Here is a 26,782-nt window from a genome sequence, read left to right as displayed (position 1 = left end):
CCAGAGTTCTACATCTCCATTATATGGGTTTTCACCTTCAGATATTTTACTTAATTGGCTTGTGTTTGCTATCCTGCTAATATTACTAAATGCACTGTTTTTACCAACTCTATTTTCCTAAACATTCAAAATACAGATGTAGCTTATCAGTAAAAAGGATACTGTGCTGCATTCCTTTAAAAGATTAATTGAATACCAAAATTGTGAACCCCATACACAGTACTATTAAACAAAGGGTATTTGTGATGGGCTTTCCAGAGGTGCGACACATGAACAAACCAAGGATACAAAATAAGAAAATTTATTTAAACAATTGAATAATTTACAAAATGTCCAGTGGAAAATGTAAAGTCTTCTAGACTGGTCGGCTCCCGATGGTGGAGACCAGTGTGCAAAACAAAGCTCCAAAAGCGGCACCTTATACAGCAGCCTCCAACGTTACTCGTATTCCCCACAGTCTGAGATGATCACTTTCTGTTTAGGCTTGCCATCCTTGCTACCCTGAGCCTTTAACATAATAAGATATAATAAGAATTAAACATATATTGTTTCCCAGTACATTTGTAATTCCAATAAACAGGCAACACATCATCCCTCTAGAGACTTTCACATTATGGGCCGTATTCAATTAGGTGCAAAAAAAAAGTATTGCTGATTGCGTCTTTTCGCCAGGCGGGAACTATTCGCCGTATTCAATTGCAAAAACTTTTAGCGTACGCGTAAACTCAATGCAATGTAATAGGCAAAAAAGTTTCACCTGTGAATACCCGGCGGAAGAAAGAGCAGAATTGCGGTTTTGGGGTGCAAAAGTGCGGAAACCACTCTGTACCCTTTGTACAGCCCCCAAAAGATAACTGCATTTTTTCGCCCTCTTTTTCAAAGTTGGGGTACAAACTTAAAAACTAGCGAAAAAGACTTGGGAGGGTCTGCAAGTATGGGTTTTTTTTTTTTTTATTGCAGGTGCTTGCTGAAGCACCTTCAGCAAGCACCTGCAATATAAAAAAAAACAAAAAAAAAAAAACACCTTTTCACGACCTCAGTTTTACAAATTTTAACCATGTTTGCACCCATTTTCATGTGCCCCAAATTTGCTGGGAATAGTTATTTCTTACAAAAGTACACTGCTCAATGCTATTCTTCACCACTTGTGCAAAGGCGCTAATTAGAGCATTAAAGTACCCCAAATAGTTTCAGCAGGTCTATTCGGTGGCATCTACCATGATCCTCAATGTTACTGCATCTTTTGGGGGTGTCAAGCTGATTTCCCCAAATCTGACAGGACTTTGCCTGTTTGCGTTTCGCCAGGACTCGTTTTTGCGTCCTTTGGAATTGAATACGGGGATAAGCGGGGACATGCCCCATAAGTTTCTGCGGCCAAAATACGCGATGTAGGTGGAAACTAGATTCCGCTGACAGCTGCGAAATTATAGCGGCTAATTGAGTACGGCCCGGGAACTCACAGGGACAGCGGTTGTGGTAACAGTTGTCCTCGCGAGTTATATCCCCGGCATTTCGGAGAAGTCTTTCACAGAAGTGGAAGACTTCTCCGTGGAAAACTGACATGCGCACAGAGTCAGCTTGCGGGACTGGCCGGGGGCTGTGGGGCAGAGATTGAAAATGGAGCGCCCATAGGCAAACAGTAGTTTACACTATCTGAAGATGATGTAAACTAACGGTGCTAAACTCCGAAAAGTCCCCATTGATAATAATGGGGACTGCGATCTGCAGTGACAATTAGCACTTTTTCTGTGAAATCTTCTGTAATGTGCCATTAATACATAGGATCCATACATAAAATTATGCAGAAACTGCAGTTTCTGCATAATTTTATGTAAATAGACGGCTTGATACATAGGCCCCTATAAAGCCAGGTTCTATCACATATTGCACATATCAGTGTAGTATTGAGGCAAATCTGTCCCATACAGCCTGGGTGAAAGGCTTTATCAGCACTGGCTGGAAACACCAAGTAAACAATTAAAACTGAATTACTATTATGGGAAGGCACAAGATTGCTGAGAGATAAGTATCTATAGTTATTTGTAATTGTAGAACCTCTTTTAAAGTATACATGGTCCTGGGCACATTACAGGAAAACATCATTAAAAAGTCCAGGAGTAGTGGTCAAGGTTTAAAAATAAACAAAAAAATAAAAACAAACCTAAGCAGGTCTTTCTAGTGACGTTGAGTTTATTATGAGATCATTTTATATCAAAATGTTTTTTCTTTACAAAACTGAATTGCAGGCATGTTTGCAACTCTATAAGAATGCATTAAGCCTCTGTCAATTCTGTTCAACAACCAGGTTTTCTCCATTGGCAGCTGAACACCTTAGAACAAGTGTAATAGTCACAGGAAGTAATAGGTATACTGTATCATTTACATAAACAGGGTTACCTATAGTCATGGAAACATTAAAGTGTTATGTCTAGAGATGTGTGGCTTCAGATTTACTCGGTTCTTTTTGCCACGTTAGCGCAAGTTCGAATTAGTTCGGATTTATCTTATTGGCTATCCAAAACATGTGAGAGCTGGATAGCCAATAAGATAAAGCCGAACTAATCCGAACTTGCGCTAACGTGGCAAAAAGAACCGAGTAAAACCGAACGCGCATATCTCTAGTTATGTATAACTAGCTGTTGTGCCTGCCATTGCTGGGTGTGTCTGGCCTGCCATCCTCTTCTCCTTATTCGCTTTCCTGTTTAGCTCACTCATACCCTTTTCACACAGATATTTGGTCCCAGGAGATTGCCAGGGCAAGCAGGGTCAACCCGGGTCCTTTCTGTACCTGAAAAGGGTCTTCCCAGGTCCAAAAAAGATGTGACCCGGGTCATGCCTAAATTGAGCTGATCAGCGGCTGTGGAGCAGTCACCACCCACTTTTCATTACCTCAAACTGTGTCCCAAAAAAAAAAAAAAGTATTTCTTATGACACACTGTTTTGCAGGGCTGACACAGGGTGTGTGTGATAGGGGTCGACCCGGGAATAACCTGGTACCAAGGTGCAGCGTGAAAGGGGTATACTAGTTGTGACTCAGAAAAAAGCAGGGTCGTAGCCCCGGCTTTGGTCTGAAAGTGGTATTCTCTCTTGCTCTAACCCTCATTCTCCCCACTCTCAAATCGCTCTTTGTTGCATGTACCTCTCATTTACCAAAAAGGATGGAGGCTGCTTTGGGGATGTGGGGGTATGGTTAATCTGGCAATCCCCCCAATGTGGGTGTTTTTCGGGAGACATCTTGATCTTCCACATTGTGCATGTTGCCGACATTTTCATGAAGATCAAATGTAAGTGAAATCTAAATGAGTGCAGTGGAGTGTGTCCGAGTACATGTGTATGTTTGTGTGTATGTCTGTGTGAACAGGGGAGAGGAGGGGGGGGGGGTGAACTGGCAAATACAATCTTTTAAATGGTAAAAAAGAGTTGCTTTTGGATTTTAGTGGTGCAGTATTACGTCAAAGCAATCACTTTTTTTAAGGGAATTTCTCTACATGTACTTTGAACACGTGGTGCGCGCAGGGCAAATTGTTTGGGTGTGGTGGATCGTTGATGTGGGGCTTATTTTGCAAAACTTTGAAAAAGAGTGCCGTGAATCAGATAGCACAGACCTACTCCAATGAGCATGGGGCTCGTATTTTATATCCTTGCGACTGAGTTACTAATTATATGTCTGCATTGGTATGGTTAAAGGAGGAGTTTGCATCAGTATGTATGTGAATGAGTCGGTGTATATGTGTGCACGCATATTCACCAACAATCATTGCATGTTTTCCACCACCACAATTGTTGTAGTGTTGGGAACAGGCAAAGATCGTGGACAAAAGCAGCCAGCATTTACCCTGCATTTAAAAAATATATATATATTTTTTTATTATTATTATTATTATTTTTGTCACCCCTTGCATCACAACTTGGTGTTCCAGATACAAAGTTAATAGTTTTTTCTGCTTTGCTCCCACCTCAGAATAAGCTCCTTATGTGTACATTTTACTTATATTGCACTTGGTAAGCAGGATTTCATCAAGCAGGACAAACATTTTAATTTTAGAGACTTATGTGCATGTGTGCGTTTGCCTGATGTTTTATTATTTTAAAATACAATAAATACAGGGTGTATGTAACTTTTTAGGATAATGTGGGAGAATAATGTGTGTTATTTTAAGAGCAGTACCCAATGTTACGTACTGCTATTCTCGGCAATACTTTTTACTCAGGGGGCACAAAAGGCTGTGAGCAGATGGTGCGTGCCATGCACGTTGGGTCCTGCATGCACATACTCACCGCTGTGACAATGTATTATTCATCATTCGAGAGAAATATAACATTATTTTTTTTTGCATGCTCCTGTAATTTCCTATAAGGTCTATGAACAGAGAAAGGCAACACGTTTACTTTTGTTGATCTTGCAATGACGGATGCACTTAGGTATACTTCTAATCAATGTGCGGAGCAGGTCTTTATTGCCTACTGGATAATGTACAGGATGTGCTGGGAAGCACAGAAATAAAGTAAGGAGTTTAATGAAAGTGTCAGGATGGCATCTACAAGCCTGTAACCTGAGAGTCTGCAAATCTTCTAGGAGGAAATCCAAAATTAAAAGAAAGGAGTAGTCACAGAGAAAGTGAAAACAACTATAAAGTGCCCTCTCTATTGACAGGAGTCATAAAAGAAACATGGAAATACTGACCTCAATCTGACGCACCACATCCATTCCCTCCATCACCTCTCCAAAAACTACATGTTTCCCATCAAGCCAGTCTGTCTTGTCACATGTGATGAAGAACTGGGAGCCATTCGTATTTGCACCAGAATTAGCCATAGATAACAAGCCTGTACAAAAATCGGTCCTTGCTTATTTAATCAAATTACAATAATCTTTGCAAAACTAACCTAGTTATAAGCATAGTTAACAGGCTACTCCACTCATCAATGATACATTATTTTGCCTAATTACAGTTATTATTCTAGGCACTTCAATTTACTGGATTGGCTTCTCATATACAGTGCATCCGGAAAGTATTCACAGCGCTTCACTTTTTCCACATTTTGTTATGTTACAGCCTTATTCCAAAATGGAATAAATTCATTTTTGTCCACAAAATTCTACACACAATACCTCATAATGGTAATGTGTAAAAAGTTTTTTTTTGAGATTTTTGCAAATTTTAAACATTAAGTATTCACAGCCTTTGCCATGAAGTTCAAAATTGAGCTCAGGTGCATCCTGTTTCCACTGATCATCCCTGAGATGTTCCTACAGCTTAATTGGAGTCTACCTGTTGTAAATTCAGTTGTTTGGACATGATTTTGAAAAGGCATACACCTGTCTATATAAGGTCCCACACTTGACAGTGTATGTCAGAGCACAAACCAAGCATGAAGTCCAAGGAATTGTCTGTAGACCTCCGAGACAGGATCGTCTCGAGGCACAAAACTGGGGAAGGGTACAGAAAAATATCTGCTGCTTTGAAGGTCCCAATGAGCACAGTGGCCTCCATCATCCGTAAATGGAAGAAGTTCGGAACCACTAGCACTCTTCCTAGAGTTGGCCAGCCGTCTAAACTGAGCAATCGGGGGTGAAGGGACCTAGTCAGGGAGGTGACCAAGAACCCGATGGTCACTCTGTCAGAGCTACAGCATTCCTCTATGGAGAGAGGAAAGCCTTCCAGAAGGACAACCATCTCTGCAGCAATCCACCAATCAGGTCTGTATGGTAGAGTGGCCACAGGGAAGCCACTCCTTAGTAAATAGCAAATGGCAGCCCGCCTGGAGTTTGCAAAACTGCACCTGAAGGACTCTCAGACCATGAGAAACAAAATTCTCTGGTCTGATGAGACAAAGATTGAACTCTTTGGCATGAATGCCAGACGTTATGTTTGGAGGAAACCATGCACCGCTTATAATCAGGCCAATACCATCCCTACAGTGAAGCATGGTGGTTGCAGCATCATGCTGTGGGGATGTTTTTCAGCGGCAGGAACTGGGAGACTAATCAGGATAGAGGGAAAGATGAATGCAGCAATATACAGAGACATCCTGGATGAAAACCTGCTCCAGAACACTCTTGACCTCAGACTGGGGCGACGGTTCATCTTTCAGCAGGACAACGACCCTAAGCACACAGCCAAGATATCAAAGGAGTGGCTTCAGGACAACTCTGTGAATGTCCTTGAGTGGCCCAGCCAGAGCCCAGACTTGAATCCGATTGAACATCTCTGGAGAGATCTGAAAATGGCTGTGCACTGACGCTTCCCATCCAATCTGATGAAGCTTGGGAGGTGCTGCAAAGAGGAATGGGCGAAACTGCCCAAAGATAGGTGTGCCAAGCTTGTGGTATATTCCAAAAGACTTGAGGCTGTAATTGCTGCCAAAGGTGCATCAACAAAGTATTGAGCAAAGGCTGTGAATACTTATGTACACGTGATTTCTTAGGTTTTTTTTTTTTTTTTGTTTAAATTTGCAAAAATCTCAAAAAACCTTTTATACGTTGTCATTATGGGGTATTGTGTGTAGAATTTTGAGGACAAAAATGAATTTATTCCATCTTGGAATAAGGCTGTAACATAACAAAATGTGGAAATAGTGAAGCGCTGCGAATACTTTCCGGATGCACTGTATGCAATTATCATCATAATCCTTTATTTGGCACCACAAGGGATACGCAGCACCTTACAAAAAGAGGATTTCTTGTTACTCACCAGAAAATCAATTTGAGTCTAATCTAAGGAACACTGACGCTGGGATATGAGGTAGAGCCCGAGGAGTAGGTACTAAAATAGCTAATGGGCTAAACCTCCCCTTCATTTATATACCCTCCTGGTGTGTGATGTGATATAAATCACCAGGGAGGGAACCCAGATTAATCTCAAAGGAATTGATTTACGGTAACAGGAAAATCCTCTTTCATCCTTAGATGGAGAAGACGGACGCTGGGACTTCCCAAAGCAAACTTCAAGAGGGCGAGAGATCACGCACAGGCAGTGCTGTATGCAAAACTCACATCTTTAGCCACAAACGTGTGAAAATGATAAAGTTTGGTAAATGTATGTACTGAGGACCGGGGGCCGCCCTGCTTAGTGTTCAATCGAGGCACCCTGCCGAGCTGCCCAAGAAGCGCTCACAGCTCGAGTCAAATTCGCTTGAATGGGATCAGGAAAGGAATAGACTCACTCATAGCTACATAAGTCTGCTTGATGGTTGAAGTAATCCAACTACTTAGACGCTGACCAGCCTCTTTTATGAGCATCATAAAGCAATAGGAGACAGTCCGCCTTACGCAAAGCAGCAGTCCTACCCACATATATATATACGAAGTGCTTGTACCACGTCCAGAAATCGGAGGGGGCTCTCTGGATCACATGGATGCAACACTGGTACAACAGATTCCTGATTAAGGTGAAATGTGCAACCAATTTAAGAATAAAGGACGACCAAGTACGGAGAATCGCTCGATCTGCATGAAAAATTAAATGGAGAGGAGGTGGCTTACAACGCTGCCAGCTCAGAAACTCTGCAAGCTGAAGAAATCACCAAAAGAAAAAGCTACCTTCCAAGTTAAATTACCTTCATTCCACAGTATTTAGTGACTCAAAAGAAGTTCACTGAAGAGCAGCCAAAACAAAATTAAAGCTCCCATGGTGGGACGGGATGTGTACGGGATTCCCTGCGCTTGGGATCCTGGTGATCAGAATCCAGAAGCCGGCATCCCAACAGGGTTAGGATACCGACACCGGTTAGTTGGTATCCTAACCCTCCCCTCTCCCTACCCTAACCCTCCCCGGTGCCTATCTAGGCAGGTACCTCACCTCCTCCCACGCTGAAGGATAAAATGCTGGTGGCCTGGAGTCATGCAAAAGGAACCGCCTCGTATGCGGCTACCATCTTTCCCAGTAGCTGCAGCATAGTATGGACACCCTGTGGAGGCACAAAAAAAAGAAACGTACCAGGCACTGCAATTTCCAGATCCTGTCCCCTGGCTGAAGCACACGATGACACAAGGTGTCGAAGAGAAACCCTCCCATGCTGTGACCAGATTGGACTTGGGCAGGTTGAGGACCCAGCCGTGAAATTCCAAAGTTGACATGACAACTTGTAAGCGAGCACTGAGTAGATCTGCTGATGACGCTTTGACCAGCAAGTCATCTAGGTAGAGAATTACCAATTACCACGATGCCTTATTGACGCAGTATAGCTAACACAGGTGTCATGATTTTAGTAAATACCCTTGGTTGAAAGCCTGAAATTGAAAAGGACCTACCGAAAAACGCAGTAGTGCATGATCTTGTTCCAAAACATGCGTTCTTGATGTCGAGGGACACAAGAAATTCTCCCCCTTATATAGATGCAATTACAGATCGTAGAGATTTTTTTGGTAAAGAACCCCTGGTCTGGTGGGTCTGGTTTATTTGGCAGGAAAAAATATGATTAAAAACCTAAGGGGTATATTTACTAAAGTGCGGGTTTTTATAAGTGGAGATGTTGCCCATAGCAACCAATTAGATTCTACTTGATAGTTACCTAGCAAACTTTAGAAGATAATAGCTAAAATCTGATTAGTTGCTATGGGCAACATCTCCACCTCTAAAAACCCGGGTTTAGAATTGCTGTGCAGCACTCACCGCCAGTGAATAGATGCGGCATCTATTAGTGTGGTAAGAGCTTGGGGGCAGGCCAGCATGTCTGTAAGCGATGGGCACGCCCCCAAGAGTGATGAAAAGGGGGTGCGTCTTAAAGACACGTCCCCTTTTCGACTGCAAGCGCAGCTACGAGAGTTCCCTTTCTACGGTCCGGCGCTCTGCCGGACCTAGAATGAACACTATGAACGGAATAAGATATCCCAGAACAAAAGACGACGGGCCCTTAGATGATGGAATGGAAATCCCTCTGACAGAAGTCATTGGGAGGACTTGTCACCTCTACGGAAGTCTGTACAGCGGGAATTAATGGATAATCGCCTGCTGAACTGACCTGTTCTGTGACCTTCTGTCGCACCACTGGTGGTTGGAAGCCGGTACCTACCAGAGAACCAAAAGGGCCGATACCTAGGAGTTGTAGGGTGGGATGGAAGACATGGTAGATACTGATTCTTACTGCCAGTTGCCTGAATAATTATACGCTTCAGTTCTGGCCCGAATAACAATTGTCCTATGAAGGGAATTGCTTCCCAATTCTTCTTAAGACTCATTTATTCACCTGCCAGGAATGCAACCAAAGTGACTTTCATGCAGAGATAGATAATGTCCAAAGATGCATGACTTACATAAATAGAAGTCTGCTAGGGCAGGGGAAGGGATATAAGGGAGGGGGGAGGCTCGTCCCATTAATTATTTTAGTGCCTACTCCTCGGCCTCTCCCTCATTTAACAGCATCAGTGTTTCCCAGATAAGGACGAAATAGGAAGTATGACCAGATACAGTGCAGACATACTGTAACAGTGCAAAAGTTTTACAGTACAAAACAATGCAGAGCATAAGAGAACACAGATGTGTCCTCATACACCTAGCATCTCTACGCCAGATGCATGGCGCGATGAGAATGCTTCGACATTGATAGCGTAGAATACCTTTTCATCACGTTCAAAGCCAGTCATAGTGTTATATATATATCTCCAGGTCCGGCACTCCAGATAATAAACCAAATCCTGCAGGGGTGCCCTCACATAGGGATAAATAGAAGCATAAAGGTGCAGCACTCCCCTCTCAATAAATCAAGCAGAGACCAAAGGATCAATAGAACGTTTCAGTACTTTTAGTGCTATCTTCAACCATCTTCTATTGATCCTTTGGTCTCTGCTTGATTTATTGAGAGGGGAGTACTGCACATTTATGCTTCTATAATTATATATATATATATATATATACACATACATACACACACACACACATACGTGTGTGTGTCACACACTCTATATAGATATCTATCTATACTCATATACACACAGGGTGACACATTGGTCTAAAATGCTTACAAACCTGGCCCTGTGTGTTTCAAAATGAAGTTTTCGTCATCAAACTTCTTCCCGTAGATGGATTTCCCCCCTGTACCGTTGTGATTGGTGAAGTCACCTGCTTGCAGCATGAACTGTGGTATGATTCTGTGAAAGCTGCTGCCCTTGTAGCCAAATCCTTTTTCATGGGTGCAGAGGCAGCGAAAGTTATCTGTATGTCACAAACAAAACTGTGTGAATATTTAATAAGCTATATTATAATCCAAGAAAAAAAAATGAAGTCTTTAAATCTCTTACCAGTTATTTATATAGTGCACACAAATTCCGCAACGCTTTACAGAGAATATCTGCCCATTCACATCAGTCCCTACCCCAGTGAAGCTTACAATCTATGGGCCTCATTCAGACCCACTCGCAAGCGGCTGTCCGCTCGCAAGTGGGTCGATGGTGCGCATGCGCCAGACGCGACGAGCGAAGGACTTTCCTTCGCTCGTTGTGTCTGATCAAAGTGGGCGTGCTGTCGATGTTGATTGACAGCACGCCCCCTTTGGTGGGCGTGCCTGCCAGACAGAGGCGTTCCCAAGGGAACGCCTACCGTCAGAAGCCGGCCCCACTGACATCACTAGTGATGTCAGTGGGAGTGATTTTGGCTCTGATAGAGCCAAAATCACTCCAGGGCTTGTGGTCGAAAAACCCGACCACAGGCTTCTGGTCGCACTGGCGATGGTCGCGATGGTCAAGACCATCGGGACCATCATCCTGCACGCTCGTATGTGCTGTGGGTGGTGACCCACAGCTATACGAGCGTCCTGGAGGACGCTCCATTTTTAAGGAGGACGGCCCTCATTCAGAGCGAGCGCTCTGCTCAGAGCGTCCGGCTCTGAATGAGGGCCTATGTTCTCTACCACATGTACATAAACACTTGAATTCAAGTCACCACCGATACCGGTAGGACAAAGCGCTCAAGTCGGAAACTTGGCGGGCCAACGCAATGGCTAGAAGGAAAACTGTCTTCCATGTAAGCCAACAAAGATCCACCATATATAAAGGCTCAAAAAGGGGATCCTGGAGGGCCCGAAGCACCAAGGGCAAGACCCATGGAGCCACATGCTGAACAGACAGGCTGGAGCTGTAGCACATCCTGGATAAAAGTTTGTACATACAGCAATAATGCCACCTTACGTTGAAAAAGGACCGAAAGGGCGAAAACATACTTTGATTGATGAAAGCTCAAATCCAATCCAGCTTGTAAGAAGGATAAGATCCTCGACAGACTGAAAGAGCTCTATAATAGATGCCAGCCAAAGGTGGTTTTCCAGCATTAAGCAAGGTTTAAATGATTGCGCATGAGAAACCCTTGGCCCTTAGGATTGAAGTCTCAGGCAAGAGGAGTCAGATCTGGGTGGAAGCACGGACCCAGAGAAAGAAGGTCAGTTTGAAGAGGGGGGCGGTATGCAGTGTCGATGAAAAGACCAAGTAGGTTGCACGGCCAGCCCCAAGCAATGAGAATCATCTAGATACCCTCCATGTTTAATTTGCGAAGAACCCGCGGAATCATGGAAATTGGAGAAAAGATGTAAATGAGAGGAAACAACCACCTGACCGTGACAGCATTCACCAGAAGAGCTACCGGATCCCTGGTACGTTAGCAGTACTTTGGCAGCTTGTGGTTGTGACAGGAGGCCATCATGTCGATGTCCGGTTGGCCCTAGCAACGTACCAGTGACTGAAAGACCTCAGAATAGAGTGCCCACTCGTCTGCATCCTAGTGGCTGAGCAAATCTGCCTCCCAATTTTGGAATTTATAACGCAGACAGAGCCGGAAGGTAACGCTCTGCCCATTGAAGAATTTGTCGCACCTCCTTCATGGCGCTTCGACTGGGAGTACCTCCTTGATGGTTTATGTAGGTGATAGTAGTCACGTTGTAGACCGCTGGAATCTCCAGGACGTTGATGGGAAGTAGGCTCTATTGAGCAGTCCACTGCCCCTGAAAGGTCTAACAAGTCACCGCCTCCACCACTGAAGACTAGCGTCGATGGTGAGCAGAACCTAGTCCTTAATTCAGATAGGGTGGCCCTTGTCGAAATGAGAGCGATGGAGACAAAAAAATTAAGGAGTGACATACCTCTCTTGATAGATTTATCATCTGAGACTTGAGGTGTAGATGGGACTTGTGCCATTTGGTCAGAGTCTCTAGTTGCAGAGACTATGGGGTATATTTACTAAAGTGAGAGTTTTTAGAAGTGGAGATGTTGCCCCTAGCAACCAATCAGATTCTACGTAACATTTAACTAGCACCTTCTAGAAGATTATAGCTAGAATCTGATTGGTTGCTATGGGCAACATCCCACTTCTAAAAACTCTCACTTTAGTAAATATACCCATATGAGTGAAATTGAGCATACTCCATCTCGAATGTGAAAATTAGAGTGCCCAAGACTTGCATGCAAGCATGAATAGACACGCACCTCCTCCCCAGGATGAAGACTTTGGCTTGCAAGGATAGGAGTTTGTCCAATGGGAAGAACTCCCTCTGAACTGAGAAGTCCAGTAAGGCTCCTAAGTGAACCATCTCGTGGGATGATGTTACAGAGGATTTCCGGCAATTGAAGATCCAACTATGGTTCTGGAGAAGATCCACCCTGAGACGGAGATGGTCCAGAGGTACCTCTGGGGACTGGGCCAGAATAAGCAGGTCGTCCAGATAAGGTAATATGTGGATCCCCTTGCATCTGAGAGATACAGGGGAGGAAGGAACTTAAATATAACCAGACTGCTGGAGTGAGGTATACAGGGAGGCAGGAGCCCTGGTTATCTCTCTCTGTGTAGAGGAAGCAGGCAATGTGTTAAAATGACTGCCCAGCATTGTAGGGAGGGAGGAGAGAGAGACGATTCCACTCTGGAGGGTATGGTGCATGAGAAAATGCGCCAAGGGTTGGGGGAGGAACCAATAAGGAAAACTATAGTGCTCCATCTGACTGAACCCCTAAGGGACATGGCCACTATTAATTAATGATGCCCCCTTGCCAGCGTCTGTCCTGGTGATTAGAGTGTAGATACGACATGGGGCCCACTGTCAGTACCGCCGGAGGCCGCCCTATTTCTAAAAAGGCAAAAAGCACCCTACCATCCGGCGCCCCGCTGAAACAGCCAGCCCATAAGTGCCGGGCACACCCCCAAGAGCGATGAAAAAGGGCCGAGTCTTAAAGACTCGCCCCTTTCCCTTGGCAATCCCCCTTTTCAGGGGCGCATCGAAAAGATGTGACCTTTTTCTAGGTCCAGCGATGGACCTAGAGTGAACACTACGAGTTACGTGACGTTATTTTAGAACAATGCTTACCGATAATGGTATCCTGAAACTTGTGTGCGTATTTGTGACATTTGATTCAGACACTTACCTACTGTCATTGGAACAACGTCAGCTCGCAGCAGAAACCGGATGCGGCCAGCAGGCTTGTTCCCTATTTTGATGTCCATGTACACTTGGGGGTTAACTCTGAGTTTTTTAAGAGGTGGTTCTCCCTGCATGGGTAAAATAATAAAAAAAAATTATGTGTTAAATATACACAATAAAGCTTAAAAGTCTTTTGGACAGATTGGTTTTCGCGCTTAAGCTGGGTACACACTACACAATATCTTTAACGATTTGGCAGATTCCGACACATCGGAACAAGAAATCGTTAAAAATGTGTAGTGCGTGCTCCCGTGGAGTAGTCAACCTCATCCCCTGATCTTATGTGCAGCATGTAAGATCAGGCGATGTGGCCAACGATCCCATACAGCGGCATGCAAGGGGGCCAGCATATTGAGCGGTCGGGCACCAGATCATCCAGTGTGTGTACGGATCGCCCGATACGTCGGCACGTTGGTGCTGGGATCTTCGGCGACATTGTTTGGTACACACATCGTTTAGTGTGTACCCAGCTTTAGAGTTGGCAACAGTGGTGCAATTGTCCGAGTGGGCACACAAAATCATATCGTACACACATTTCACCTCAGCACTGGGACTTCAAAAGATATTAGTAAGAACAGTTTTATATAAGAAAAATACCTTGGGCCGATGGCTAAAAAATCTTTTGATATCTTACGTTTGGTAAGTTACATCTCTGAATTGTTTACATCACAGACAGTTACGGCATTCCCAGATAGGTATGGCGAGGATAGGCAGAAAATATTCACCAACATTAGGGAGGCTATCAAACATGCTAAGGCAACTACGTAGTCAAGCAAGCATTGCACGCGACTTAAGGCGGGCATCCACTTGCCAATATAAATGGACGATTGAACGATAACGACAGTTATCGTTCATTAATCGTGCAGTGGATATGCCAGCAACGAACAGCAATGCGCTCTCCCGCTGGTCATTGTCAGCATCGCTCATCGCCCGAACATGACTGTCAACCTGATGATATTGTGAGGTTAAGCATGTTCGGGATGAGGGAGGGTGTCTGCACTGAACAACATATCGTTCAGTGTGGGCACTGCACAGTATAAATGAACGACTGAACGATAACGATATTGTTCAGTCCTTCATTGTCGGCAAGTGGATACCCGCCTCTATAAGAAAAGTGTTCCTTTCAAATGAGATCAAGGCAGCAAACAATAGGCCGGCTCAGCTTTTCCATACAGTGGAGATGCTTTGCAAACCAGCATGCCTACAGCCTGATGAAACCCTCTCCCAGTCAAGATGCAATGAGTTTGCAAAATTCTTTGCAGATAAAGTATCCTCCATCCGGGCTGGAATCCCCACAGTGCCATCAAAGGAGTGCCAAACTACCAAGCCTGCCAAGGTAAGCCACCTGTCTCCCTGGAACAGCTTTGATATAATGGATGTAAAAGACATTGCTAAAATTATCAGAATGTTGCGACCCACCACCTGTGATCTGGACCCTGCCTCAACCAAGCTTCTCATAGGGTGTATAGACATTATTGGCCCTGTAATTACAAAAATAGTTCAATGCTCTTTGCAAACAGCCATTTTTCCAGAACCACTAAAGGAAGCAATTGTTAGACCACTTCTTAAAAAACCTAATTTAGACCCTGACTGCATGACCAACTATAGACCAGTATCAAACCTTCCTTTTCTAGGAAAGGTCATTGAGAAAGTGGTGGCAATGCAACTGGAAACCCACCTGTCTACCCATGATATTTATGATCCATTCCAGTCAGGATTCAGGAGAAGACATAGCACTGAAACAGCCCTGGTATGTGTGCTTAATGATCTTCTGATGGCAAGAGACAGAGGCGATTGTTCAATCTTAATCCTTCTGGATCTCTCAGCAGCATTTGATACTGTGGACCATGGGATTCTAATTGAGCGCCTGAAAAATTTCTGTGGACTGGATGGCACAGTCCTTAGATGGTTCAAATCATTTCTCACTGGCAGGTCACAGAGTTTCTTCTGGAGTAAACTCTTCATCACCAGTGTCACTTCCATGCGGTGTCCCACAGGGTTCTATACTATCTCCCATGCTTTTGCAGTATACATGCTGCCACTGGGTGAAATAATCAGACGTCATGGCCTGGTTTACCACTGCTATGCAGATGATACACAACTGTACCTGTCCTTTGCTCCAGGTACAAAGGACCCAATAACAACCCTAAATGGCTGCCTAGCTGAGCTTCAGGAGTGGATGAGTGCCAGTTGGCTGCGACTGAACCCTGATAAAACATAGGTTCTTATGATAGGTCACAGGACAGGGCTACAGCATAGCCAACCAACGGGACTTACGCTTGGTGGTTCAGAATTACAAAACACTAAACATGTGCGGAATCTTGGTGTTGTCCTGGATAGTGGCTTGACACTTAAACATCAGGTATCAGCCACAATCAAATCCTCATTCTTTCATCTGAGGAACATAGCCAGAATCAAGCACTTAATTCCCTCAGAAGATCTGCCTAAAGTCATACATGCATTTATATCATCACGCCTAGACTACTGCAACGCTCTCTACCTTGGACTCCCAGCAAAAGAATTGCACTGCTTGCAGATGGTACAAAACTCAGCTGCCAGGCTATTTACCAACCAGCCCCGTTCCAGCCACATAACACCCATTCTTTACTCCCTTCACTGGTTGCCTGTCAGATGGCGAATTGCTTTCAAGATTGGATTAATAACTTGCAAAGCCCTTCATGACCATGGCCCAGGGTACCTGAAGCAACTTCTGATTCCTTACTGTCCCACTCGATTACTGAGATCCGTTGACGAAGGACTATTAACAGTACCTAGAATCTCACAGAATTCGTCTGGGGGTCGAGCTTTCAGTTTTGTGGCTCCAACCTTTTGGAACTCACTTCCCCGCACAGTTCGAGAGGCCTCCACTTTAGAATCCTTCAAAAATAGACTCAAGACTCACCTATTCACCCAAGCATTTCACTAATGTCCCTTGTTTAAGCTTATTTTGTATTTTGTACTGTAAATGTAAAGCACTTTGAGTCCTTTAGGAGAAAAGCGCTATATAAATAAATTATTATCTTGTGTCAAATGGTCAATGTTTGTAAACGTCTCCAGGAGTTCCATGAAAGAATGATTAGAAATAAATTGGTAGCTGTTCCCCACAAGTCTGCACAGCAAATAGCTCAAGATATACGGCAAAGAAAATGTCCACACTTAAACTATAGAGCGTTGACTGAAGGGCGTACGGCTTACTGGTTTGCCGTCCAAGTTAGAAGTCCTTTATCAGTGCCAAAAATAGGAGAGCAAGGGTTGTTTTGTCCAAGGTGTTAGAGAGTGATGAGAGCAAATTTAGGCTGGGATCCTCTGATGGAATAAAGTATATCAGTCACCCTGAAAATCAAAAATACAATGCAAGGTACCAGGCACCCACTATGAAACATGGTGCGGGACAGATCATGATTTGGGGGTATTTCTCTAGCACAGATGTTGGTCCTCTACACCGTGCAGAGGGTATCATGGATCGGTTTGCTTACATATAAAACTTAGATATACAAATGCTACTGTTTGCATAAAAAAAAAAAAATTCCCCAAAAATGGATCTTCCAACAAGACAACGACCCCAAACAGATCCAAAATGATTCAAGACTATGGGCCGTATTCAATTTGAGGCGATAACCCGTGATTACGTAATTTTCACCTGTTTCAATTATCCCCGTATTCAATTACAAAGACTTTTCGCCGGTGCGAAAAGTCTGTTAAAAAACAGGGACAAGTTTTCACCATTTATACATGGCGAAAAAGAGTGCAGAATTGGGGTTTAGTGGTGCAGGCTTACAAAAAAAAAAAAAAAACAGCCTGCAGCCCTGGGAGGGTCCCCTAAAAGTAATCTGTGTTAAAAAAATATTTGAAAAAATCCTCAGGATACCCCAAAAAATTTACATTACTTTAATTTTGGGGGCGAAAAAAAATAAAAAAAATAGGGGAACAAAGTTTTAAACTAGCGAAATTGATTCAGGGAGGTCCCCATGTATGCGGCCGGTGTTTCCAAGAATGCGGGTATTAGCAGCAGGTGCATTTTTTAAAGAATTTTCAAAATTCACTTTAGGGACTTAAAAATATGCTTGCACCCATTTTCATGTACCCAAAATTTGATGGAAGTAGTTTTTTTTCGCCAAAAAAAAAAAAGCTAAGTTCTATTCTGCACAGGATCATCTATGCACCTGCCGCGGCTATTTAAAAATCTGACTTTCCTTCAGCAGGCCAAAACGGGGGTACCCATAGTGATCCCCCAAGTCTGTACATCTTTAAAGGGGTGCCAGGAACATTTCCTGGAAATTCTATGGATTTTGATACTTACCTTTCCGCCGGTCCCTTTTTCACCGGATCCTACTTGAATACGGGGATAAAGCAGGCACGCGCCCGATACTTTATCCCTGAAAAACCTGCAATGATGGCGAAAAGTCTGACCTTGGACTTTTCTCCATCAAATTGAATATGGCCCCATGTCCACAAAAAGAAAATCAATGTATTGGAGTTGCCAAATAGAAGCCCTGACCTAAATCCCATTGAGCACTTGTTGGCCAAGCTAGACAGGCGAACAGGGAGCCAAGAGTGCTCAAATCAGGGTACTTATTCCGTGTTTTACAAAGGGAATGGACAAATATTCCTCAGCAACGTTTACTCAATCTTGTTGAGTTTATGCTCCAAATAGCCAGGCTGTAGTATTAGCTAACGGTATTGCAACAAAGTACTAGTGCTGTTGTCTTTAAGGTGTCCCTTTTTGTGCCGTTATCGGCTATGGATTTAATGAAAGGTTTTGTAGCCTCAGGATATTGCACTTACTTTATTATCATACACAGAGTGTGCAGTAACCAATTTTTGTTATCTTGTACTAAGTCTGTAAAATGAAAAGCAGCATTCGTTGACAGTGGTGAACAATTAAGATATTTATAGAAAATGGTTTGTCAAAAGTATTCAGCACTAACATGGCATCAGTGGTTATCCCACCGGAGAGCTAAAACCTCCCCCAGTGGGCATTGTGTACAGTTACTACTACACTAACATGCAGACATGACTGAGGAACCGACATTACCTCCTGTGCTGCAGATTTAGGAGCTTCTGTCCCTTCAGCCTCTTCATTCTCTTCAAGTGTTTTACCAGAGAATTTCTTGAGCCAGTCATCATCAGACCAAACTAACAGTGATACACAGATAAATGAGTTACTGGAAATAAAAGTACGTCTTGTAGAACAAGTCATCTGTTGTAACCTACCTGCTTTTGAGGAGCCTTCCTTTAATCTCATGGGTTTTGCCAGATTCACTCGTATTGTTCTACCAAACAATTCAGACTCATTCTAGACATTAAGAGATTCAGAATTAGTGACTTATTTAAGAGGAAGAATCAATATTTTGACATTAGAAAGTTTTTTGTTTTATTTTTACATCAGTGTTCTCCCCAGGCTGTATTTTGCGGGTGCAGCGCCCGGCAGAAACAGCCTAACGCCCGGCACTTCCCCCTCGCCCCCATGCACCGTGTCCCTGTACAACTTACTGCCCAGCATTTCCTCCCGCCCCAATGTGCCGCGTCCCCAGTTGCCCGGTCACCCGTAATGTGTCCTTGTTGCCACAGACATGGACGCCGGATGTGATGCAGAGCTGCGCAAACGTCATATTTCAGTCTGTCTGGCATCTGTGTCCTCCGGCAATAAGGACCACATTAGTGAGGGTTCTGGATGACGGGTTGTGGCGCATTGGGGAGGGAGGGAGTTGCATTGGTTCATTAACAGGTAGGTTACTGAGCCAGTTCTTTCTCCACTAATAGAGCATCTGATAAATCCTCTCCACCCCCAATATATACTGTAATCTGCATATAATGGGAGGAGCAGCCAGTAATGAAGTCAATGCATTAGTGCATTTCCAAGAGGTGCTGCAACTATCTGCTCCTAAGTGGAGAGCTAAACAAGCATTATTACATGGATGACACATTCTATGCCTGTCACTCCACAGACCCACAGGGACTGGTCAGCTGCTGCAGACTGGACCTATTCCACCTACTGAATTAGCTAGGACAGGGTATGCAAAGGACATTCAAATAGTTTAGATACTCTACCAAAAAAAACTATTTGAGGGGCAGCTCCTGAGGCTGGCAAGATAAAAACCACCCTCTAATGTGTAGCGCGTGGGTTCCTGCAGCCCCCCCCCCCCCCCCCCATATTGAGTAAGCAGTCTGTCCACTACTGCCTTATATGGGAAGGGTTCTGTTGACATCATTCTTTCCACAACTAGACTGAAGGGAAAGTGCATGGCACCATCCACAGGCTATAGTAAAGGATTGCACAAGGTTTATGCTGTATAATGTCTAATATCTTATTTGCTGGAATACTGCTCTAACATGTAGTTTACAGAATTAGGTCCCACTACTATTTTCAGTAACATCCTTACAAAAGAGTGTCCTTTTCCCATCTAAATGTGAGAACAAAAAAAAAAAAGTAAAGCTTTTCTTTGAGCATAAACATGCAATATTTAATGATGCATTTAAGACACTGAGGTGGAGATGTACTAAGCTCTGGGAAGTGATAAATTGGGAGAGTAATAACTACCAGCCACTCAGCTTCTAACTGTCATATTACAGGCCGTGTTTAAAAAATGACAGTTAGAAATTGATTGGAAAGTGATAAACTACCAACCAATGTATCACTTTACACAGCTGAGTACATCTGCCCCTAATGCTGGCCATACACGGGACGATTGATCACACGATTAGGGCTGTTTTTACAGGTTGGACAGACCAATCTTATGAAAATAGTTGTATTTTGAGTCTCCTGCGACCCCGATGCGCGTCCCTGCCGTCGTGTAGTTGGATCGCAGATCAGATGGTTTTGCAGAGAGACCTCTCAACTGATCGTGTAGGAATTGAGCCCAATCGTATGTATTTTGCACATGTACGATCAGTTGTACGACCTACACTGTCCCTGGCCACTCCCCTCCACCATTTTGACTGACGCCGGGTACCTGCAAAAAAATAATAGCTGAAGCACGCTTGTGTCAGCGTTTTCAAGTGAGTACTACAGACAGCACAGCTCGAGCATTGGGGTACAGGTGCCGTATATCTGCTGGCACTTGTAGTTCCACAAGTGCCAAAGGGAAGGCATGCTGGCACCTGTAGTCCCACTGTAAAGTACAATAGTTTTACATTATTTGCCCCCCCCATTACCCCCATACCCACCGCTCCACGGGTATGGAGAAGAGCCCCAGGCTTCAGCGTAAGCCTGTGGTGCTCGGGAGAGGGGGGACCCTTTTTTGGGGGTTCCCCGACTCCCCCGAGATCCCCGGCTTGCGCTGACCGACTTGGGGTGTAATGCTTTGGACCTGGAGCCCCGGTGATTGGGTCTCCGGGCTGTGGCATTACACCCCGGTCGGTTGGGTCTGGTGCTGGTCTTAAATATAGGGGGTACCCCACGTCTTTTTGACCCCCTATATTTAAGACCAGGACTGGTCCCTGCAGCCTGGTGTTGGTTTCTAAATTACGGTGGAACCCTGCACATTTTGTTCCCCGTTATTTTAGAAACCAGGCCTGGCTGGCAAGCCTGGGGCTGGTAAGGCTTTCGGGGGGGGGACCTATGTCATTTTTTATTAAAAACTTATAACCGCCTTTTTTTTTACAGGTACAAAAGAACGGGAATTAAAGGGAAAAATTACAGGGACATCCCTCCACCTAGCTGACATTCCAGCAGATGAATCATGTGTGAATGTGCTGCACAAGATCAATCTTATACGATTTCAAATCGTATAAGATTGGTCTTATCTGATGGTCTTATGTGAAATCGTTGCATTTTGAAAACAAATTGTCCAGGATGTTAAGGGAATCATTTCAAGGGAAATCATACAACTCGTCTTACCAACTTTTGAATCTCACCATGTATGGCCAGCTTAACAGTTGTCCATAATGAAACAAAGTTGCATACTGCAGTACCAAGTAGTAATATATTTGCACCATAACCACAAGTGAATTGAGAAAGTGGCTGCCTCTAGGTGCACTTAAAACAGAAGAATCAATGATTTTTGTATTGTCCATGTATCTTTGGCAGTAGAGGGCACAGATGGTGGTATGTTCCCAAGCCTCCATCAATGTAAGGGGTGGAAAGCCAACAAATCAATAGCTGCCCTGAGAATTTTGCTACTATTGGTGGCATCCACAGAGGCAGCAATGTTTACTTTGTTAAGTCAAGAAAATAGGAGAGGATAAACTCTGTAAAACTGGTCCACCGTTACCTATTATGTGGCATGTACTATTGCTCTAAAGAGAAATATCATGCCACAGAAGAGGCCTGCTAGACTGCTGCACCGATCCAGTGAAAGGAAATACCCCTTGTATATGTCTCTGAAAAGAACAATCACACTCCTTACATCTGGTTAAAGAGATCAAAAACCTAAAACAACCTGAAAGTGGATGAGGGGAAAAAAAACAAAACACAACACACACACACAACTTGCATGGTTTTCATAGTAAATCAGGTATGGAGACAAATGGTACAAAATTGGCCAGCTTAGAGACTCAACTACAACAATTGGGAAAAATGAACCTTCCAGGCAGAACACAAGGGGATGAAATGTAGCCAGAAGTAGCTCATGGTTCAACGGCATGATTAAAAAAATAAAAATAAAAAAAATTGAAAGTGTGGCCCAACATGGTGTGCCACCTATTTATACACTAATATTTGGAAGCATTGCCCACTGGTGAAACATAACAAGTGTCTTTTCTTACTGTTGTTTCAGTCGCACCAAATAGCCCCTGTTGGTGCGTCAGGTCCAGTGTAACCTGGCACACTCAAAATGTGCGTCTTATTTCCATAACTAAATAATTAGGAGCTAAAAAAAACTACACTGCCAGTGTACATTGACTGTGACATTTGTACATCTGTTTGTAACGGAGACTGAATCTGTGTAAAATGGGCTCCAATGCAAGCAGCTGTGGCTTTTCCTCACGCCAAGTTGTGTTGTTCTTCATCTGCAACTTTGTACATGTGTAAAGCCAATTCCTGTGTAATTAATATGTAGCCCAGTATCTCTAGTACACTGTGTCTGCGATGTGACTAAGATACAAATGCAAAGAAAAATACAGTACGCTACTTGTCTCAGAGCATCTGTCACGCCGGGCTTCTTCCACTGTATGGCGTACGGACAACCAGTAAGTGAGGACACATCTGTGTGAATCAACTCTGAAAGTCAGTGTCTATTTCAACCTTAATAGGAAATGTGTTTATTGTTATCTGCACAATACAGGCTAAAAATTGACATGTTCAATGTATCTTCATTACTTGTAAATTGAAAAGCACAATAAATTACTTTGAAGAAAAAAAAGTCCATACCATGTTATCAATAGCTGCAGCTGCATCCTGAAATAAATAGAATATCATGAATATAAGTACTTCACAATACAATCTACAAATGACAGGGACAAGTGTACACGTCCATATACAATGTAAATACAAGTTGAATCTCCCATATCCAAATTTTTTTGGCTTGACTGAGATAATGAAACTTTTGATTTTTGATGGTTCAATGTACATAAACTTTGTCTAAGGCACAAATTATTAAAAATATTGTATAAAATGACCTGCAGGCTGTGTGTATAAGGTGTATATAATGCATAAAAGCATTCTGTGTGTATATTGGGGTCCCATTCCCAAGATATTTCATTATGGTTCGCAAATATTCCAAAATACCCCTGGTCCCAAGCATTTGGATATCAGAGACTCAACCAGTCTATAAAGTTCTGTAGCTGAGAAGTTAGGCAGACAAAAACAGTACAAACTGACCTCTGGTAGCTCAAATTCCACAAATGCAAACCCTCTATGTTTTTCTGTGAAGTAAACACAACAGAAATATGAGTTGAGAGGCAAAAAAACACCAATAGGAAACATTACACAAACCAATTTATGTGGTTGCAGTTCATGATATGAAACTTTTTTTTTTACGTTAACGTAAGCTACAAAATGTTTAAATAGTTTTTTTAAGCCAATACAAGAAAAAAAAAATACTATTTTTTTAAAAATATATTTTTATGAAAAAAGATAAAAATAAAACAAGAACTTCAATACTGTGAACCCACTGAACTTAGTTTCATATCTGCACTAGTGCAGAGATGTGTGTATGATTTCTGCTAGGAGACCTTAATATTTAAGAAAAACCATCAAGATTGTGTGAGACCAGTCTATTAGTTTTACTCAAAATACCTCTGCAGCTGTACAAATCTTACCAGAAGGAAACTTGTTTTGATCGGCGGACTGTAAAAATAATCAGTAACTACCCAACCACAATCTCACGTGGTATTTTTCCAATGTGAAATTACATATATAGCCTATTCTTTGAGTCAAAAATAGTAATCCAGGCCACCAACCAGAACACGATCTAAGTAAAGGTGCGTACACACGGTACGATATCTATGAACGATATCATTCATATCCTTCATTTTTATGCAGTGAACGACCAACGATGCGTGTTCCCGTATGAACGATAACGATAGCTATGACCGTTCGTACATGCAGGTCAATCTGGACGATATCGTCAACTTTGCCTGTTCGGAGATGTGGCAGGATGACCTCACTGAAAGACATCTTTCAAGTCGTTGGTGGTACAGATTGTTCCGTGCGTACCCAGCATAATGCCCTGGTGTTACCCAACAGTGAATGGTGTCAACAGGTCCATTGTGCATTTAGGCAGGTTGACGTTAAAAAAACTTAGATAATGTTTTTCAGTTCCACTCTACAGTATGACATTTATAAATAGCATATACAGCTGTGAAATGCACAATGCCATCTCCAAGGACAGCCAACAGTTTTTAATTGTACCACCAACAGATCATGTTTTGTGGATTTCTTTAATCATGCACAGATGAGTTAATCTATTTTGCTGGGTCAATAATTATCCCACCTGCTCCCACAGACAGAAATAAACAAAACATAACCTTTTAGTGGTGCTTGAGCATAGTAGCTGAGAACCCGATTCACAACATGTGCAAGTAACAGTACACATGATAGAACAGTGAAGATGGATAGAAGAATCCATGTGATGTCACTATGTTCGTCTACACAAAAATGCCATTAGACTGGAATTGGACCTTCAAAGCCAATTATTACTAACATATACTGTATGAACTGGACCTATAAAAACTGCCAGAGACTGAATCATATCAACATGGATATGCCTCAAGTCATGAAGTGTTTACTGCACCTTAAATGGATTATAAAACGCAGACGTTACTTGAAAGTCCACAATAGGCCTTCTCTACTGAATTCACATATGCAACTAAATTTTAGAATGCCAAAACTATGGGTGATGTGGACAACAAAGATAATATTGATCTTTCAAGTTATCCATGAAATAATGGTGCTTGTTTGTTACATCTGGCTGTAAAAAGCATGGAGAAGTGAGTCAGTAGAGAAGTTGCCAATAGCAAACAATCAACTGCTACCTATTATTTTATAGACTGTACTTGATGCTACTTCAAAGCTGATTGGTTGCTATGGGCAACTTCTCCACTGCTTGATAAATAGACCCCATAAACCCCCAAGTCTCTCTTTCTACACATTTTGTCTCTCTACCTTTGCGCCTCTGTATGCATTTTCCCTGCTAAACCTCTGTCACATCTCTAAGCTTAGTTATCGCCCCTTTTTGCCCCTCTTTCTTTAATGCTGCCATGGTTCCCCTCTGCATGTCCACCATAACCTCTGCCTCCCCTTATATCTCTTCCCCCAGAGTGAAATAAACACCAATGGTATAGTGCAGTGTTGGCTAACCTTGACACTCCAGCTGTTATGGAACTACATAACCTAGCATGCACTGCTACAGTTTTGCTATTAGGGCATGCTAAAACTGTGGCAGGACATGCTGGGATATATAGTTCCACAGTAGCTGGAGTGTCAAGGTTAGCCAACACTGGTATAGTGTAAAGTTTGGGCCAATGCGGTCAGACAACCCAGTGCTGTGCTGATAAGGCAAGGAGAGCCTAAAGGTGCATACACACGTAACGATTTTGTAACCAACTATTATCTGTCAAATTTTCCCTTGAAAAACGATCAATTTTTTGAAGTGTAATGAACGATTTTTACAACGATGAACAAAAAATGTTCCTTCCCTTAATGAAAATCGTTATGGTGAACAGTCTGAAATGAACTACAAACGGGAGCGCGCTTGAACGATTTTCGTTCATCGTACTAACTCAGAAACTGAACGATTTTTTGAACGATAACGTCGTTATAGTTAAATCATTCAAAAAATCGTTACGTGTGCACGCACCTTTAGTGGGCAATGGGGCTGCTGAGCTCTGCTCATTTTAAAAACTGCTCAGTATAGTGGTGGGTGGCAGAGGGAAAAAGAGATCAGCTGGTGCAGAGCAAGAGTAAGCAGCATAGGTATAATTAACAACTATGTTCATTTATGACTAGGCTTACCATACTAACCCTTTAAACCAGGACACTCATGAATTACACAGGTTCTGTGGCTTGCTAGCTTCAAGCCTGCATTTAACCTGGTTTTATTCAACCACAGAACCTGTATATTACAGGAGTGTCCTGGTTTAAAGAGATAGTATGGTAAGGGCTGTAGCTAGGGGTAGTGCGGCCGATGCCATCACAGGTCAGGGGGCACTGTTTGGACCTGTCACATTTCTGTTTATTGTCATTGTCACTTGTAGCTTCCTCTTATTTCATCCCCAGCATCTTCTGGCCTCCCCTATCTCTTCCCCATGAGGCCATCAACCTTTTTTGAGTGCATTATGTCCCTTTGAAAAATGAGGGGGGCGCCAATGCTCTTTCTGGCACAGAGCACCAAAAAGTCTAGTTATGGCTCTAAGCCTATTTACAACTGTAATGCCATCATTATCCAATTGATGTGGGGGATCACATGGTAAATATGACATTTCCCAAACCAGTGTAACTAATATTTCCTGAACATGCAGAGCAGCTGCATTACATTGCAGAGCTAATATCAGTGATCTGCCTTACCTGTCTCATAGTCCAGGGGGATCTGGATGTCTGTGAGGTCTCCGAAGGGAATAAAGGCTGCATGTAGGATCTTCTCATCCACCTCCTCAGCCAGGCCCCCTGTAAAGAGAGAGCACATCGCCACACATGTCAGCACACCCTGATCTGTACAAGGCGAATGCAGGAAACACTTGTGTTCTGGCCACTGCGCTTGTTACGTGGATGAAAATATTTCCCTCTGTAATATTATGGATACAGATATACGCTGCTAATCCCTGCTCCCCCCACCTGTTATAGCGCAGTAGGCTAGCATTTATATATTTTATACACGTTATTCACAATACTGACCCACGTATAGCACCCGCTTGGTGGCCGCCATATTGCATTGCGATTCCTTAACCCTTCCCCTCCGACCTCACAACCCCGAGCTACGTCACTCCCAGCACCACGGACTCTCCG

At 43.2% G+C, this 26,782-nt stretch overlaps 1 protein-coding gene across 1 annotated transcript; it reads right to left on the bottom strand.

Moving 5' to 3' along the window:
• Positions 1–285: 285 nt before the first annotated feature.
• On the bottom strand, positions 286–26,782 carry PPIE (peptidylprolyl isomerase E). Its single transcript, XM_088481034.1, has 10 exons — positions 26,672–26,782; positions 26,345–26,443; positions 23,159–23,202; positions 22,709–22,735; positions 18,613–18,694; positions 18,434–18,534; positions 13,343–13,466; positions 9,969–10,154; positions 4,685–4,827; positions 286–507 (listed from the first exon to the last, which is right to left on the bottom strand). The coding sequence occupies exons 1-10, from the start codon at positions 26,700–26,702 to the stop codon at positions 439–441; spliced, it is 906 nt and encodes a 301-aa protein (XP_088337160.1). The 5' UTR covers positions 26,703–26,782; the 3' UTR covers positions 286–438.

This window comes from Taudactylus pleione, unplaced genomic scaffold (assembly GCF_031769625.1).
Source record: "Taudactylus pleione unplaced genomic scaffold, aTauple2 ptg000260l, whole genome shotgun sequence".
Classification (NCBI taxonomy): Eukaryota; Metazoa; Chordata; class Amphibia; order Anura; family Myobatrachidae; genus Taudactylus; species Taudactylus pleione.
The sequence above is the reverse complement of the archived record's forward strand: the minus strand, read 5'-3'. Positions and strand labels throughout refer to the sequence as shown.

Excerpts from the sequence above, each read along its gene's own strand:
- PPIE (XM_088481034.1), bottom strand. The coding sequence starts at position 26,702 with ATGGCGGCCACCAAGCGGGTGCTATACGTGG. Across the intron at positions 26,444-26,671 it reads CAAGCGGGTGCTATACGTGG|GGGGCCTGGCTGAGGAGGTG; the intron begins GTCAGTATTGTG and ends CTCTCTTTACAG. Across the intron at positions 10,155-13,342 it reads CGTTGTTCCAATGACAGTAG|ATAACTTTCGCTGCCTCTGC; the intron begins GTAAGTGTCTGA and ends TGTGACATACAG.